At 38.5% G+C, this 18,067-nt stretch overlaps 1 protein-coding gene across 3 annotated transcripts; it reads right to left on the bottom strand.

Moving 5' to 3' along the window:
- On the bottom strand, positions 1–16,552 carry pabpn1 (poly(A) binding protein, nuclear 1). 3 transcript variants are annotated; one of them, XM_017696218.2, is made up of 7 exons: positions 16,065–16,552; positions 12,315–12,423; positions 10,272–10,339; positions 9,407–9,513; positions 6,353–6,440; positions 5,721–5,872; positions 1–810 (listed from the first exon to the last, which is right to left on the bottom strand). In XM_017696218.2, the coding sequence occupies exons 1-7, from the start codon at positions 16,197–16,199 to the stop codon at positions 612–614; spliced, it is 858 nt and encodes a 285-aa protein (XP_017551707.1). In that variant the 5' UTR covers positions 16,200–16,552; the 3' UTR covers positions 1–611. The 3 variants fall into 3 exon arrangements, with proteins under 3 accessions (XP_017551707.1, XP_017551709.1, XP_017551708.1); XM_017696220.2 differs by lacking the exon at positions 16,065–16,552 and adding an exon at positions 15,654–15,800; XM_017696219.2 differs by lacking the exon at positions 1–810 and adding an exon at positions 1,705–2,123 and having other exon boundaries at positions 16,065–16,551.
- Positions 16,553–18,067: the final 1,515 nt, after the last annotated feature.

The following is an 18,067-nucleotide window of genomic DNA, read 5'->3' on the forward strand; positions in this document are numbered from 1 at the left end:
TTAATTTTTACAATGTCTTTTATTTTTTTTTTTCTAATTACAGACTCATGGGTTAAAAATAAAAATAAAAAAGCAAAACTTTTTTCCCCTCCAAACCCACTCCCCATCTCAAAAAACGAAAAGAAAACAAAAAGGGGGGAAAAAAAACCCAAAAGGGGAAAAAATTAAAAAAATAAAAAAAAGGGGAAAAAAAATATCCCTCTCCATACAAGTCTCCCCAAAACCACCCCCTCTTCAACCCCCTCCCACCTCCCCCCCGTTCCGGCAAAAGCTCTGCACCCTTCCTTCTTTAAATAGCCGATTCCTGTGGCCCACATGTCAGTCCTCGAATCGTGCCGGAATTGCACGGCGTGCTGAAAATTCAGGGCTCCTAAACATTTTTTTTGTATCCCCCCCTTAATAACCCCTCTCTGCTCCTGCCTCAATCACTTGCAATTTTAAACCAGCTGCTGCAGCCATCGTGCAGCTTTTAGCTGTCGCCATTTTAAATATGTGGTGGACGTGTGTAGTGTGCGTGTATGTGTTTGTGTGGGCCTGATGCATGTCAGCCAGTGGGGTGAAGGGGGTTGGGGGGGAGGGGGGGTTGGGGGGGGGGGGGGGGAGTAAAAGCTTCAGCGCTTGTTACTACTGTAGTAAATGCCGCCTGCAGTGGGCCGGTGGTCTCCCTGCCCCCCTCCCCCTCCCCCCCACACAGACAGGATGGGGTGAGTGTGTATAGCAGGAGCAGAGAGAGATAGAGACGCTGCCGAGACAGTAGGGGGCGCTGCGGCCACGGGGGGCGGGGTGGTCAGCCTCCACTGGTCCTGAAACCTGAAACGACAAGAAGTGGTCTAGTATACAGAGAGGGAGAGAGAAGAGAGAGCGCACGCTAGAGAGAGAGAGAGAGAGAGAGAGAGAGAGAGAGAGAGAGAGAGAGAGAGAGAGAGAGAGAGAGAGAGAGAGAGAGAGAGAGAGAGAGAGAGAGAGAGAGAGAGAGAGAGTATATGATGGGGAAATAAATCAGAAGACAATGAGGAAAAAAAAAAAAAAAGAAACCGGTCATGCCTGAGGATGCTGTTTGTAGAAAGGAGGGATGAGGGTGAAAAAAGAAAAACTCATTAAACTCTGAACTAAGCCACTGTCACGGTGGTGCAGAACACAGGGCTATAAATTAGGGATGCACCGATATGGGAATTGCCAAATGGGCCGATGCAGATGTTCATCCATGTACTTATCTGCCAATGCTGATAAATAAACGCATATAAAATCTAGACTACCTAGATTAGCATTACAGAAAAAAAACCATTTCTGTCACAAATGCAGTAAAATGAATAAAATGCCGACTTGTAGCGCAATAAATACAGCAAATATCGGTTTAAAATCAGATCTAACAGATCTAAACATCCAGCCGATGCTCATACCGATATGATTCCAATATCATTGTGCATCCCTGCAATTAAAAAAAAAAAAAAAAGAAAAAGAAGAAATGGGAGTGCAAAAAACATGAGGATGGGGGTGAGCATTAACTTTTCGAAAGCGCGCAGAAAGAAAAAGCAATATGAACTTCCAATACCATAACTTGGGGAAAAAAACACAAAACAAAAACAACAAAAAAAAACATACTTGCTGTTGGAACTTTCACATATTCACGGTACAAGTAGAAAAAATGAAAACAAATAATCCTAGCTTTTTGCAAACATTGAGTGGGCTGTGTGTTTTTTTTTCCTTTTGGTATGAGGAACTCACAGCCAGACAAAGGAGACACATCTGCAGCCTGAGATAACATCATCTCAAATTTTGAACAAAACAAATGCCACCAAATTCCAAAACTCCCCCAAGGACCGTTTCTGTACCTTACCAGGGTGACTGCAACACCTCCGCACACGCACGCACACACAATCGCACACTGAGGCCAGTCAGTCTGTCTGTCCACGAGATGCTCTTTTCTTTTTTTCTCTCTTTTTTCCATTTTTTGTCTTTTTTCTTCTTTTTTTCTTCTTTTATTGAAGGGGGAGGGGGAGTATTTTCTTTTTTGTATGGGGACAGGGAGGGTGACAGTAAAAGAGGGAAATGAGTGGGGGGGGGGGGTAGTGGGTGTGGTGTATTAGTAAGGGGAATACCACGATGTTGATCGCCCTCGGCCCCTGGAAAAGAGAGAGAAAAAGAGGGTGAGTTTTTTTTTGTTTTCTTTTTCCCGGTTGAAGATGGACACCAAATTTATTTATTTTATTTTTTCCCGATTATAGTGTATGTGCATGTACCTATGGGGCTCAGGTAGACATATAATACAAATAAAAATGGCATACATGTTTCAGGTATACAGAATTTGCTATTTGTTATTATGATGTATACCATCTCAATTTTAATAATTTGCATTGTAAATCTGGTAATTTAGCTTTAAGAGAAGCTTGAGGGAGCTTCAAGTGCATTAATATAATATTCCAGTGTTGAAAAAAAGATAGTGTTGAGGTGAAGGCATCCTCTCTCCCTCTTTATCTCTCTCTGTAAGGGCACCTCCTGTTGTCACTGTAGGGGAGAGATTTTGGGGACAAGTTGCCCCTTCAAAACACAGATACTCAACCAAACATACGCTCACATTCACTCCAGTATTATGCAGTCTCCACAGAACTTGGCGCACGCCAAATGCAAGGACATCTAATTCAAGCAGCCAGATTTCCATAAACACAGCTGAACAGTCACCCGTGCCCCCCCACCCCCCAAAAAAACAAAAACAAACCAAAAAAAAAAAAACCCCCAACAACAACTCCCTATTCCCACCCCCTCCAAGCATGTGCTGATAAAAGCACAGCTTAGACTACACACTAAAGTGTTTAGATATTGAAGTCAATATCAGGCTGCAGGAATGAACCCTCCATTCTGGAAGTGAAGAATAGCTCATCGTAGGATTGAAGACTAGCTTACCCCCTACAAACAGGTCATTTTTATAAATATCAAACACTTTTTTAAAAAGTTGCATAAATTTCCATAGTTACAATTCATAATGTGGCTGCAGAGTAGCACTAAATGGATTAATGCAAATCTAGCAATCAAACGGAATTAACATCTGCCATCTAATGGCAAGACACAACCAGTATTTGACACCAAGTCACAGTTGTAAACTTCTAACAGTGCAAATTTTAAGCAATCCAGAACAATACATTTAAAAACCTGCAGCATTATAAAAACAACCCAAAAAAAAAAAAAAAAAAAAAAAAAAAAAAAAAAAAAAAAAAAAAAAAAAAAAAAAGGTACCTACTACAAAAATGGATTTGCAGAACAATTTGCAAAAATAAATATCAGCGCACTCTACGTACCTACTTACTAGCGGGAATGTTGCAACTAGACATACCATGGGATTCCTAGACAAAAATCAAGCCTAGGCCTAGACTCTGCAGCATTTTGAACCAATTTTGTCTACTGAAAGGAAAACCATGCAGGACTACTGACTCCACATTGAAAACAATGCCAAATCACCCAAGCCTAGTTATGAGACTACCTACACATGTAGGCATCTGATGTAGGCATCTGCAACGCAGTAACTAAACCAGATTTGCCCGAGTGGTGGAAAAGGGAAATAATGTCCAAAATGAATAAAACATCCTTACTTAAAACCATAACCTGAAACCTGACAACTCTGACCTATCACCTCTTGTACAGACAGTTATTCTAACTGGAGAAAGACACTACAAATAACACGTCTATGTCCTGAGCTTTTATCACCATCACTAAGCCGTTTACTTTTTAAAAAAACGAAACGGCTAAGCTCCATAAGAAGGACTTTAAACCTTAAAACTCCAGGGCTACTAAGCATATCAACATTAACAAATAACCACGTTTTTTGTAATTTAAGCATGCTAATCAAATGCAGATGTTTGGATGAGTGAATGTTCTGCAGGCATTCATGCAGGATGGAAAATGCTTTGCCTTTTGTAAGTAACAGAAGACTAACTGTAGTTCCATCTCTACATAACATGCAAGCGTGTGCCCATATTCTGTCATTGCAAGCCCATATCCTAATTTCAAACAATTTGTCCAAGTAACTTGTCCATGCTCCACCCACAAATGTGCTATTTTGTAGCTACTGTTGTGAGATTGGAGGCGTTACAGAACGCTGGTATATATCCCATGTAATCTAACAAGAAACTGTAGGACAGATTGTTTATTTCACAATACCTACATTTAGATAGTTATTCACACAACCTAATAAGAAACTGTACATGACTCAAAACATTAAATGTGTGCAAAAAGTCACCCTATTGGAGGTCAGAACAGTTTGGGTTGTTTTCTTTGTCCTATAATTGAGGTAATAGGTTTCCAACCTGCCTAGTTTGGATTTGCTGTCTAGTTCAGTGGTGTAGCATCTAAACCGGAAACTGGTTAATCAATGTTAAGTAGTGACTTCAAAACAAGTCTAATTTGAGTTGTACACTAGATTTTCTGATTAGGTTAAACAGATTTGCTAACATTCTGTATCCCTTCTGTTCAAAGCAACAAAACTAAAACTTTACTACAAAACTAAAACACTTATGGGCTTAACCAAGGTAACCATGACTGTTTGGCATTCTAATGCTCTGCAAGCCTTGTGGCTTCTACCTTTTAAGACAAAATTATTGCCTCAACAGACTACAACCTAGGTATTACTGAATCAAAAAGTAGCTCTCTTTAGGGTGGGTCAGATTACTTATCACTAGCCTATACAGTTCTGTGCTTAAGTCAAGCACTTAGCTTAAGCGGTGTGTTTAACTTGTCAACATATGTAATTAAGATAGATGCAATTGTAACTAAATACTGTAAAAAGTAACAAGAATTTCTCATTGTGAAAGAAGGTAAATAATATCTTTCAAATGAGTTGAAGAACAAAATGTGGTTCCTGGTTGCCTGGACAACTCGCCTGGCTGTTAAATGACATCAGCAGCAGACTTAATTTAGCTTAAGTACTGATTATCCAAAGCAGATATTGGATGATCATCACAATTAATACAGGACTGCTAGTAGTAGAAAGCTGGAAATGTTTGAATGAAAACACTGGCATGTCACTATTTACTGTACTGTTATTTGTGTTTATTCTAATGTGTCTTTCTAAGCAAGTAAATGTTAAATATCTCAAGTCTAATTTTCTGAGGTGCCAAAAACTTCGGCTGAGTACAGTTAAAAAAAAAAAAAAAAAAAAAAAAAAAAAACTCTGCCATGACTATTTCTGTATTTTCCCCTATAATAAAACTACAGTTTCACATGTATTACTGCACTCCAAAAATAGTACAGAAGTTTTTTTTTTGTGGTACATATTAAGCTGCAAGTTAAATTTGTACTCAACACCTGCCATATATTTGTATGTTTACAGTTACAGAGTGTAGACCATTTACTAGCGCACACTGTTCTGTCCATCAACAGAAAGGGCTGCAGCCTAGCTGTACACCAGCAAGCTGGAGCTGCAAGGAACGGGTTTCTCATAAAGTGGCCAAAGTTTACATCTGGCCTGCAATGGGTCCAGCTGCGCCCACGTCTATTGTATGTCATGGTTTGTCTCAAAAAAAATGAGAGCATGAATTCTAGACCTTAAACAGAAGCCCCATAAAATGTTTTACTTCCATTTGCAAATAGAGACCCCTGGATGTACACTAGACATGCCAGAACCAAACATCTGCTGGCTTTTGACTAATCTGACCTCTTTAAATTTCTGCTAAATTAATGTTTGTGAAGTGTGCATCTGTCATGAGTCTGCGGGATGCAGTAGCGCTCACCTGAAGGCCCGTCCTCTGCCTCTAGGGGGTGTGTAGCCACTGTAGTATCGAGCCCGAGATGAGAAGTTCCCTCCACGTGAACGGAAACGGGCCCGGGGGAACCCGCGGTCTGTGGTGCTGATTCCGGGCCGATTTGTTCTCTTAGCCCCAACCTGGAACAAAAGAACACAAAATTCAGGCTTTGATACTGCTATTTACAGCTATGCAACTCAGTTATCCATGTTTATACATGACAATGTGTCAGTGACAGAAACTACACAAGCAAGTCTCCTCAGAGCTTAGCCTCATAGCTCCTGCATTAAAATTACAGAAGAAAACTTTAGACATCAAACATATCTTGGTCGATTGACTACATTTGATGCAAGATGGGGAGGGGAGCCTATACAAAAAAAAATTTTTTTAAACTGAACTACTGCTTTAAGAGGCAGCAGGCAACTTATGATTCAAACGTTAGTGAGTGAAAGAATTGCTGCATTGCTCCTAAGCAGTTATGTTGACTTCTCATATAGCATGGATTACAGACAATAAAAGCAGTAATGTATCAAAAATTCTATATTGGTTTTCTGAGAGTGCCTCACATTTTCAAGTAATTTTTTTCCCAACGAAAACACCTACTTTGTTCACATATTTACCTTTATCTGCCTCCCTCGGAATAAGGACTCGTCCAGCGCCATGGCTGTCCGAACAGACTCCTTGTCTGCAAACTCAATATATGCAAACCTTTAATTTGAAGAGAACAAAGTTGTTAGACAAGCATAGACAAGCTGAGATGTTAAAAAGCAGTCACAACGTATTTTATACGTTTTTGATCTGTAGGTTAAAAACAAAAAAAACAAAAAACAAAACAGAAGAACAGGTTTGCTGAGGAGTTTTCTGCATGGTGTTGCAAGGCACAATAGCACCCCACTTATTCTCTACAATGAACCATTTCACATCAAACTGCTCTGAATGACGGCATTATGTGGAATTCGGAAAAAACTGGTACAATTGTTTAAGCCAACATGAACATATTAAAATCACAACATACTCTTAATTAGTTCTGTTAAATGTTAACCTCAAAATATGTGGAAATGTGTACATGCAATGTGCCAAATAACATTTTGTAACACTGGTTGTGCTTCTGACCCCTTTTCTAGTCTGAATTTATTTTTCTATTCTAGCCCTTTTTGCATAAGCCTAATTCTAAACCCCAAAAAGCAGAAAAGCAGTGCCAACAGAATGGGAGAGGAGTTGGGAGTAGCGTTTATAATCTAGAACTAATCATCCAACACCAACTTCCTCGTGGCTGAATGCAACAATGTTGTAAAAACAGCCTTCCAGAGGCTGTTACTGCAGGAAAGCAGGACTCCCTATTAATACCCTTGATTTCAGAAGAAATTGCTGCTGTGTATAAACTTCTGAACACAAAATCGATACAGCTGTACACTGGTCAGGCAGAGACGCCTTCATGTTCTCTATTGCTCACTACAAGGAGCCTCAAGTGCCTTTTCTGAAGACCAAACAGATGGATTACTATAATTAATAACAAAGCTATAAAGAATCTACCTCACAACCTGCATCATGATGTTCAGGAAGGAAGGATTAAGCAGAGAGTTAAGTGGAAACAAAGAAAAATAGCAGATTTAGCTAACAGAGCAATGAAAGGCGTTTCTGTAAAACAAGAACACCCACTTATTCATTGGCCGATATGTCTGCAAAATCGCTCTCATTGGTGGATATGACTCATTGGGGAAAATACATCAATAGTTGCTAAAACGTTACTAATACTAAATTAATATTGTATCTACATAACTATCTAATGAGCATTTGGCATTTAAAAACAAATATGCATGTATTTATAGCTTCTGCTGATTTGTATTGAGTTCTGTCTCACGACATGTAATTGTCTCCTGACATGAACTTGTGGTCTGAACAGTAGCAGCACTACGCAATCTGCTCCATAACAGTTTTATTTAAATGAATGCATAACAACTGAATCTAAATGTTAAATGTTCCTAATGAGAGAAGAAAAAGAAAAAAATGTTTCTGTTGGTTCTTGGGGGTTTGTAATGCATTTTGCCTTTCCTTGATGCGTTGATCATATAAAGGAGCCTAATGATTTAGCAGGAGATTCCAGATTTCAACTTGGAAACTAGCGGTCTCCATTGGTAACCATTAGGAGGCAAAAACCATTAGATTTTAATCTTAATGGTCTTTATTCAGCAGGGGTTACCATGGTGCTGCCAGCTTATATAAATAACTTTGGCAAAGTTAAGTACTGTTAACCATCAAGCAACCACGTGCTTTTAAGATTGTACCAAAACGTTAATGTAACAGTAAACTTAATCTGTAATGAAAGCGCTCGTTTTCAACTTTAGTAATCGTCACAATTTTTCACGCTGTTCTTTACGATAGCGTTTTAGGAACACTTAATAAAAAAGTCAGAATATTTTGAGAAAACCTGTATTTTTTATAAATAAAATCGTAACATTTGGAGAAGAAAGTCATAATATTTCAATGATAATATTTGGAAATTAAAGGTCGCAATATTGTGGCCAAAGTCTTTGCAAAGGAAAGGCAGCACCTTCTCATGTTAAAGTGAGTGCCGTTGTGGAGTTGGTACAGTTATACGTTCATACCGATTTCACCCATAAAGAAATACTCAGTCTCCCTGCCTCTCCTGCACATCAGCACCAGCCTGTTGCTAGTATAAGAAACAGCTGTGCAGGAAACTGTTTATTTAGAATAAAGAGCCAGACATACTCTGAGGAAAATGTTTTGTTGAAGGAGAAGACCCCAACGCATTACGGCAGCCCTCCTACAGTTAGCACTTAAACTAATACTGTCTTTTTTTTTCATAACTTTATATCTTTAATCTCAAAATATTATGACTGTATTCTCAAAGTCTATTTTTATTAACAGAGGCCTCAAAACGCCATTGTAGTTCTGTTTACTCAGCAGTGTTACTGGTCCTGCATCACAAACACCATCAATTGGTACTGCAATTAGACCCTCCTCGATTTACCTAGAAATACAAAGCTTCCCTGTCTGATCAGGGAGGTGCAGACATTTCAGAGACTAATGTAGTTATGGTAACATACAACCCTGTGACAAGAAGTAGGTTTTCTTTTGCTCTTTTAAACTTATTTTCCAGTTTATAACACCACTGTCGCTTAGTTAGAAAATTTCTGCTTCATGCTTTTGCACAGCACACATCCTTCTTGAGATGAATAAAATGATACATTTTTACTCAAATATACTTAAAAAAAAAAAAAAAAAAAAAAAAAAGATAGAAGACTTCAACTTTAAACTCAAGCTATTTTATTTGTAGGGGTGATTTTGAAAGTGCATTGCTGATATAGTATGTTCCTTGCTTGTGCCCAAGCAAGCCTTATTTGCAGACTTTTGTTAAATATTCATAGAAACCACTAGATGGAGAAGGAGCAGGACTATCACATTTATCTTGAGTTCTAATTACGTTCTACAATTAAAAACCTTAATAAAAACAAACAAAAAAATCTAATCCTGACCTCATAATCGAAAATTAAATTGAAGCTTAAATTTCAAGTATATAGAAATACCTAGGGGAAGTTTCCCCACAGCATCACATGTACATCATCTACTGTAAATTGACTCTTTTTGGCCTTACAGTGAGAACTACGACAAAGAAAGAATGGCATGACAAGAAAGTTTAATTTGTTGATTACCCTTTGGGGTGTCCTGTGAACTTGTCACACAAGATGGTGACTCTATTAACAGAGCCACAGCCATGGAAGTGAGCCTCCAGCTCTTCTGCTGTTGCACCATAATCCACCTAGAGAGAGAGAGAGAGAGAGAGAGAGAGAGAGAGAGAGAGAGAGAGAGAGAGAGAGAGAGAGAGAGAGAGAGAGAGAGAGAGAGAGAGAGAGAGAGAGAGAGAGAGAGAGAGAGAGAGAGAGAGAGAGAGAGAGAGGGGGGCAATTCAGTGTTGTAGAGGTGACAAAGATAAACTATCATTTTTAAAAAGCCCCTAATACTTCAGTTTTAAAGCATCATACACTAAACATCAACAGACAGTCCATTTGTAGAAGGTGTATTTCAAACCACATTGCTTACAATATCTTTAAAAATGCATGCAATTCCATACTATGAGCTAGTTGGAACAAATAAGTCTTGAAAACATTATGTAGCTGGACCATAAACACACCACCATTGGATTAATAAATTCCTCTAAAATTGGAAAATTTGGCATCAAATATTTTTAAAAATGCCTGAACATTACACTGTATTAGAATTGTTCAATTTTGTTTATGCTTCTGAAGCTCACTTAAAAATTTCAAAAATAACTCTGCAACTGTTCCTTACATTTAAAATTAAATCATTATTGAGCCAGAAAAAAATAAATGCTCTTATTAGCTGCAATTGAAAGTAATTTGTGGGAAGCGCATCACCTACTGAGGTACTGACCATTACAATACCTTACATTTCTAATCTAAGTAGTAATACACCAAGTATTCAGAAATTAAAACAACTACTCTACATTTAATAACATTTTTTTTATTTAAAAAGAAAGAAGTAAATAGTGGCCCCTACATTCCCAACATAGATTGATCTTCCATCTGCCTCCATCTTCTCTTCAATGGACATGATGACAGGACCAGCTGCACAGGGGGAACAAAAAGACACTTCACTTTAAGACACAATCAATAATGAGGCATTCTTTTAAAACAATTACAACTAAATTTATCTTGATAAATGCTCAGAATTTGCTCTGATTGGTCTAAAGTTGAACAAACATCAACAGTACTCATCTAAATTGTTTCTGTAATTTTCATACTTTTAAGAGATCTGTTTTTAAATGTTTCTTAAAGTGGGTGCACAGAGCTTCTTAGAGTACACTGCACTTGACTGTCTTAATAAATAAAAACAAAAACAAAACATGGAACTTAATTCCACAATTTAAAGCCATAGTAATCAAAAGAGCACTCTTCACATTATGTGCATTTTGCAGAATGTATCCGCAGAAGGCCAATATCTGCAGATTTAAGATCACATGCTGTAGCAGACACTGCGATGTAAGCAGGTGCTAGGTCACTTGGATGTTTAAATACTAGAAGCAGAACTTAAAATCTATCCTGAAAGATACAGACAGCCAGTGAGGTTCTTTCAAAATGAGTGACATGATCTCTCTCCATTTTTGTTAGGATGTGAGCTGCCACATTTTGTACGAGTTGTAAGGGATGTATTGTTTTCTTAGGAAGCCCAGTAAGAACATAATGTATATGTTTTGTAATGAGATCACCTAGAAAAAACATGACAAGGACAAAGGCCCTAAAACTGAACTTTGTGGGAGTCAAAGTTTTTTGGTTTTTTTTTTTGGAAGAGATTTCTCCAAGGTGATTTTAAAAGCATGTGGAAAGCACTTGTTGACGGAGGATAATTTACAACAGTTAAAACATCACTTTGAATATAATCAAAAAACATCTTAAGGAGAAGTATGACTGACTGGATATTTTCCTACCATTACTTTAAGTGATCTGCTTTTTGAGAATAATATGCCTGCAATCCCTGTTTAGTTTTACGATTTATGACAACTCCTCTGGTGTATTTTAGCATGTACCTATGGATTTTTATGAGTACGCAAGTTTTTCTTCCCTTTAACTGGAGCATAATTGACAAGTTTCCCTTAATCAAGCATTTAGATCAGAGATCAGATCATTACAGGAGAGAGTCAGAGCTGTATTTGATCAAACTGCTTTTTAAAGTAACTTTCAGGTACTTTTTAACCTTACTTCTAAACTGACTTGAAGGAAAATACAGAAATGATCTGATATGAAATCAGTGATGAGGGGCACATTTGTGTTTAAACCTTAAGTGATGATTAGATCCAGGCTGTGACCGAGCTTGTGGGATGGGCTGCCCCTGTGCTGTTTCAAATCAAATGTCTCTAGAAGTCTAATGAATTCAAAAGCCTTGCTGTTTGACAGATTTTCAATATGCAAGTTAAAACTCCCCAGACAGAAAAATTGTTACAGCTTGTGGATATGACTGATATTAACTCAAATTTCTGCCAAAAACTTACCACGATGCACTGGAGGTATATAAATTACAATTAGTGACATAGAAGTATCACTAAAAAGTTTATCGCAACATACTTAAAATACATACACTGACCAAAACTGGTATTTTTGCAGTTAGTCACAATTATAAATGCATACTACTCCTCCTCCTCCACCTCTTACTGTATGCATAAATCTGTAGTTTTCAGGAGCCGCTTCAAGTAGAATTGCTCTGCCGTTTTGACTGAGCCATGTTCAAGCTTGTGCTTTTCAAGATCTCAAATCAGTGTTTTGTTATTTAGTGACCTTACATTGAGCAAAGTGAAGCTTAATGTTCTGCTCACTACACTATGTTTTATCATGTCATCCTAAGCTCACTATTCACAAGCAGTCCTTTAACAGAAAGTAGGTTATGTCCTTTTTCAGTCAAAAATCTTGACTGACCCCATTGAATCTGCCCGCTGTAGCACAGACCTATTTGTCAGTAGTGGCTGATGCGCAGTGTTCTCCCCACCCCCACCCCCACCCCACATTGCCCCTGCCTGCACACTCTCCAAAACCCTGCTCTCCCTCTTACCAGGCGGAGGACTGAGGTTCATCTGTTTCTCCACCTCGTTCTGAAGCTCCTTCAGTTTCTCCGCTTCCTCCTCCATCTCTCTCACACGGGCTTTAATGGCCTCCAGCTCCTGCAGATTTATAATACAGAAACATTTGTTAAATGTTACAGTAGTGTCAATGTCAGAACAAAACCTTACATTTTTTACAACAGCACATAAAATATATTTCACTCTTACGTACGCTAAAGTAAAAAAAAAAAAGCTATTCTAAATAATTATGGATTTTGCACCATAAGTATTGGTCTATTCTTTATAAAGTGTTCACACAAAGGACAGCTAGCACTTTTCAAATGATGCAAAATAAATGCAAATATGAGAACCACACCTTCCATTTGAATTTTTGCTGTTACAAATGGTGAATAAACCAATACATACAGTCCAAAATTAACTTGAATAAAAGTTGCCAAGGATGCATGATAGAATCGCAAGGACTCACAAATTTGACTCATGTTTCAAATGGTTAAATATTGATTGAAACACCAAACTTCAAAATAGGACGTTTACTTGACTGTATATAACTTAAAATATCTGAACTTCATTTTTTTTATTTGTTCATAAATAAATAAATAAAAATTACAATAACCGAGTGACACTTTCCCCAATTTCTACATTGATATTTACACAAAAAATAACTGTTGTGGGCCAGAACTCTGGCATCTGTGCATCCCTACATGCTAAACCACCTCACAATAAAAATCACGTAGAACATTCCTTTCCCACTACTATGAGATTTTGCTCCAACAGCGATGACAGATATACACTAGAATATTTTTATTTATTACACTATTTATAACAATGTATGTATATGTACATAGGTGACTGTGACAAGGTCAACAAGACCTTTGTGGTTTTCTCCCTACTGATAAAGCTGCAGCGTACAGCGCCAATTCCACATAACATTACCGTTAATGACCCGGGGGTTTATCTCTTTCATGTCTAAAAAAAATATGATGAATATTGTTGGTTAATCTCAGGCCAGACATGTCAGAGTAAAGGTTCACTTATACTTCACATTAAACACAGATACTGATACAGAGTAACAACAGTACTGGTGGAAACTGTGGGGACAGCGCAGCAATAGTTCAAGCAAGACATGATGTCAGTTTCTCTCATTGGTAAGTGGAAGGAAAAAAAAAAAAAAAAAAAAACCTTGTCCACATGTCACAAAGCACTTAATGGCCTCACAGACCACTGCTGTCTCCAAGGCTGCCTTTTCTGTAGCAGGTACATTATTACGAACCCTCCACCAACACTGTGCTTGTTGTCATCAAAAACTTTTGACTCGAGTGCCCTCTAGCAGATGTATTGCATAACATCCAAGCCAATGCAAAGGACACAAGGAAGTATATGAGCAGTGACCGTTACATCGTTTGAAACGGACAGTATTTATTTTCGTGCACAAACACAGTACAAATGAGCTTTAAGTGATCACCCATACACACAACTTTAATATATGAAAACATGCTTCAGTTTACATGGCATCATATCAATACTGATGGAAACTAAAAAACCTTCACAATAATGATCACTAACGACTATAACGACACAACTTATCTACGTTTCTGCAGCACCAATTAACTAAGTTTTTTGATATCAGAAATCAGTTAAGTAACAGATTTAATACAATTAAAATTAAATATGACATTAAGCAGTTCATTCTAACAAGTCAAACTTCAACATTTACAAGCAAAAAATATTTTCGCATGCAAGATACTGGTTCCAGCAAGATGTTAGCACTAGTACACTAGTAAGAAGCCTTTACTTTCCCCAGCACAAATGGGAGGAGAAAAAAAAAATTACTAGCATGAAAGAAAATGGGGGGGAGGGGGTGTAATAATGAAAAATTAAAACCATCATAGTAAAATTTTAAATCTAACACTCAAATTTCTTTATTAGTTTAATTCTTAGATGTGACCAAAGATGTCCTTTTACGTTTTAACATGCAACAATTCAATTTTCACTAGTTAAATTTCAACATGAAAACTGCATTAGCATTTCGCTAGAATGTAATTCATATTACTAAAAACTGCTCCTGCAATTAAAATGAACTCCGAACAGTCAAAACTCATATGACTAAGAGGTTTTCATAACTGATATTATAATGAAGTTTTAACTTAATTTTAATTTCTGATATCAAAAATGTAGGATTAAAAACGAAAACAGCTTCCACAAAAAAGCCATGAATTCTTTTGCATACTAAAAAATGAATTCTATTTAAATGAGTTTTGCTGTTAGAATTTGACACGAAATTACATGTTTTAGTAGCACCCTACATTAAACATTTCTCTTGTTCTGACTGCATTTTCTGACAACAAAATGCCAGTAAAAAGATCATAACGCTTTCCATATAGCTCGCTCATGGCCGTTAAAGCCTGATCCAGGGCGTGATGCCTTTTCTCCACAGAGCTGGAGTCTGCTCTTGTGGCAATGCTGCATTGCAGGGCAGCAGGATCCGACCATGCTCCATCCTAGGACAGCACAGCAGCATCCAAGCGCTTCTGCCAGCGTGCATCACCATCAAATCCACTCCTGTCATTATTTATTCCCTATTCTCGCCATACATAAATGCGTTTACCATATACTGAGATGCAATCATGTCAGCAAGCTGTTAAGAACAGCACGTGTTACCAGCATCATGTCAACGCCTTACATGTAAGGCTATGCATTGGGAGGCATACCTGCACTGCTTTAGAGCACCACACCTCTTTTTACGCACATATATCAAATCCTGAAATTTCACTGTCCATCTTTCACATCCCAAAAATCTCAGTTTACATCCAACACATCCCCCAAAACCAACCCCTGTTCAAAAAAATGGGGGAAAAAAACCCGACTCATTATACAAGACATGCCACCCAAGATGCAAATATACAACAAAGAGATGGTTTGTGTTCTATTAAAACAGAGTCTAGTCTCTTTATAAAGTCATTTACCACCACCTACATTACATTCTCGGACACAAATGAGTAACAAAAACGAACAAAAATGTGACAACAGGGAACTTGCCGGCAATAAATCAGCAGAATCCGTGCTAACGTTAGCTAGCGCCCGTTAGCTAGCATGACCTAATAATCCTAAACGATATCTTTACAAAAATAAAGAATAAATAACAATACACATTCACATGTGCGTTTCCATCCAAAGTAATACGCATATCTTGCATTTATTGCATTTTAACTGGCAAAAAACAAGTCGTCAGCGTTTTATCGTTCCAACCCGACCGACGACGCGAAGCTAAAAAGGCTACAAGCTAAAGCTAACGCGTTTAAAGTCGTAAGATAAAGAGGCGTCGTGTTTACCGTGCGCCGGTTAAATTTTTATTTTTATTTCGCCTTTAATCTGCAGACAGGCTCCCACAGCAGCGGTAATGGCGGCCCGTGTCCTCCCCTCGCCCCCCCACCGTCTCTCTCGCATCTCCGTTCGGTATTTTTTTCTGCTCGGTGTTTTTTTCCCCCCTCTCTCACTCCCTCTCTCACTCTCCTCCTTCAGCAGCGGCAGAAACTACAACGTTTTGCGCCAAAATGGCGGCCGAACAGCTGCGCGCCAAAACGCGGGCTGAGAGCCGGAATGGCGACACCACAAACCACACTTTCTCTTAACAAAACCTAACATACTTCGACAGTAAAACACCACACCGTTTGTAAAAGACGCTCAGCGTTCGATGTGTGTGGCTGTAATCGCGATAACCCCCGTCGTCCCTGTCCACTCACCGGGTCCTCGATAGCGGCCTCTCCCTCTTCCAAGCCCGGCTCTTCGTCGCCCACGCCCGGGTCTTCCAGCTCCGGATGCCCGGGGTCTGAGTCCAGCAGCGACTCCTCCGCCAGCCCGTTCCCAAACTCAGCCATGCCGCCCGTTTCCCGCTGCTCCACTCCTCGCCTCGTGGTTGTGCGGTAAGGGCCCGACTCACCCCTGAGGGGGGGCAGATAGTGGGGCAGGAGGGGCAAAAAAAGATCCACACACTCACACAGCGGAGGGGGTTAAAGAGGAATAAAAGGCCTGTCCTTTCGTTTTTTTAAAAAAACAAACAACAAAAAAAACTCAAGACCTTTTTCTGTAACCCACTCTAACGCGCAACAGCAACAGCTGGATCGGCTTTAATCCCCCCGTAATAAAATAAAATCAATTTCTCTTATTTTACATGAACATGTTCTGAAACCCGCATGTGTTTTATTCGCTGCGCCGCGTCTTCCAGAACACTAATGCGAGTCGTGGGCGGGTACTACACGCACTGCAGCCACCAACTCATCGGCACATTGGTCCATTCTGGGTGTGGGACACGCCCTCTTTGCGCATTCAGCGCACCCATTGGCTATCTATCGCTCCTCAGGCGGAATCGGTTTTACAATGTGATTTGTGATTGGATGACGGCGTGTCAGTCACGGATCACACTGTTGCGGAAGAGGAACATTCAGCACGCCGCTGCGTGGCACAACGTTTAAGAATTGAATGAACTATACAGCACAGACTTGCTCAGTTTAACAGTAATAGCTTATTTGTAGCGAAATAATTTGCAGTTCTGTATTTTTGTATTTCCAAAGTACAATGTTTTATATCTTATTTAAATACTTATCTTTATTGCAGTGTTTTGTCATTTATTTTGGTGCATTTACATCAGTTTTTTGTGTATATGTATTGTGTGTGTGTGTGTGTGTGTGTGTGTGTGTGTGTTTATATATATATATATATACACACATACACACACAAGGTCACATGCTCGAATTATTTATATATATATATATATATATAAATAGATATATATATATAGAGAGAGAGAGAGAGAGAGAGAGAATTTATATATATATATATATCATTTATATATACACATCATTAACGCAATTGGAGTTAATAGGAATATAACGCAATAAGGAATATGTCAGTGTTTTCTACTGAATGGTAAACTATAAATGAAATTACAAGTTGTCTTGATTTCATATGACCTTTTCTTTTTTTTTACTATAACTACCAAAACTGGTGATGAAGAATGCCATGGACATTCACTTATTCTACAGCTTTTAAACTGCCCTCTATAGTGTCTGTATCTTTATTTCCCTAACAGCAGCACCGTCTATGCTGTCTATATTTATATCATGCAGAAGACATACTTGTTAATGGTCACTATAGTGACAACAGCAATAAAGCAGTGGCATATATTAGCTGCTGAGAATTCTCACTGTTCTTTTCTTTCATATGACTTGATTTCAGACATGCTGGAGTAAGATGACCTGACAGATTCCAAATTTGGCCCGTGAGGACGTTTGATTTGATCCAGCAGAACATTATCCTAACCCCAACCCTCCACACAAGAGAACAAAAATATTTTTATCTGGTATATACTACTTTTAATTATAAAACTGTATCTTTGATGTTTTTAATGTTAAAATGTAGATAAATGTTCTATTTCAAACCCGCCCTGCAATGGACTAGTGACCTGTCCTGGGTGTATCCTGCCTTCCCCAATGACTGCTGGGATAGGCTACCGCTCCCCCCATGACCCATAAGGATAAGCGGTTTAGAAAATGTGTGTGTATTTAAAACCCAGCTGTATTTTATTTTGTCTTTTTGGCCTGTGGCCCACCACTTTGGCCCCTAAGACAAAAGGGCAACCCTGAGCTACAGACTAAATGTAGCATTTCCACCATTATCTCAGTGTTCTTTACTGTTTATTAATTATATACAATTTTAAATAATATTTTCGAGTCTGATTAATGCATGG

Source organism: Pygocentrus nattereri, chromosome 24, assembly GCF_015220715.1.
Source record: "Pygocentrus nattereri isolate fPygNat1 chromosome 24, fPygNat1.pri, whole genome shotgun sequence".
Taxonomy (NCBI): Eukaryota; Metazoa; Chordata; class Actinopteri; order Characiformes; family Serrasalmidae; genus Pygocentrus; species Pygocentrus nattereri.

Excerpts from the sequence above, each read along its gene's own strand:
- pabpn1 (XM_017696218.2), bottom strand. The coding sequence starts at position 16,199 with ATGGCTGAGTTTGGGAACGGGCTGGCGGAGGAGTCGCTGCTGGACTCA. Across the intron at positions 12,424-16,064 it reads AGGCCGCTATCGAGGACCCG|GAGCTGGAGGCCATTAAAGC; the intron begins GTGAGTGGACAG and ends ATAAATCTGCAG. Across the intron at positions 6,441-9,406 it reads TTCACAGGACACCCCAAAGG|GTTTGCATATATTGAGTTTG; the intron begins GTAATCAACAAA and ends TTCAAATTAAAG.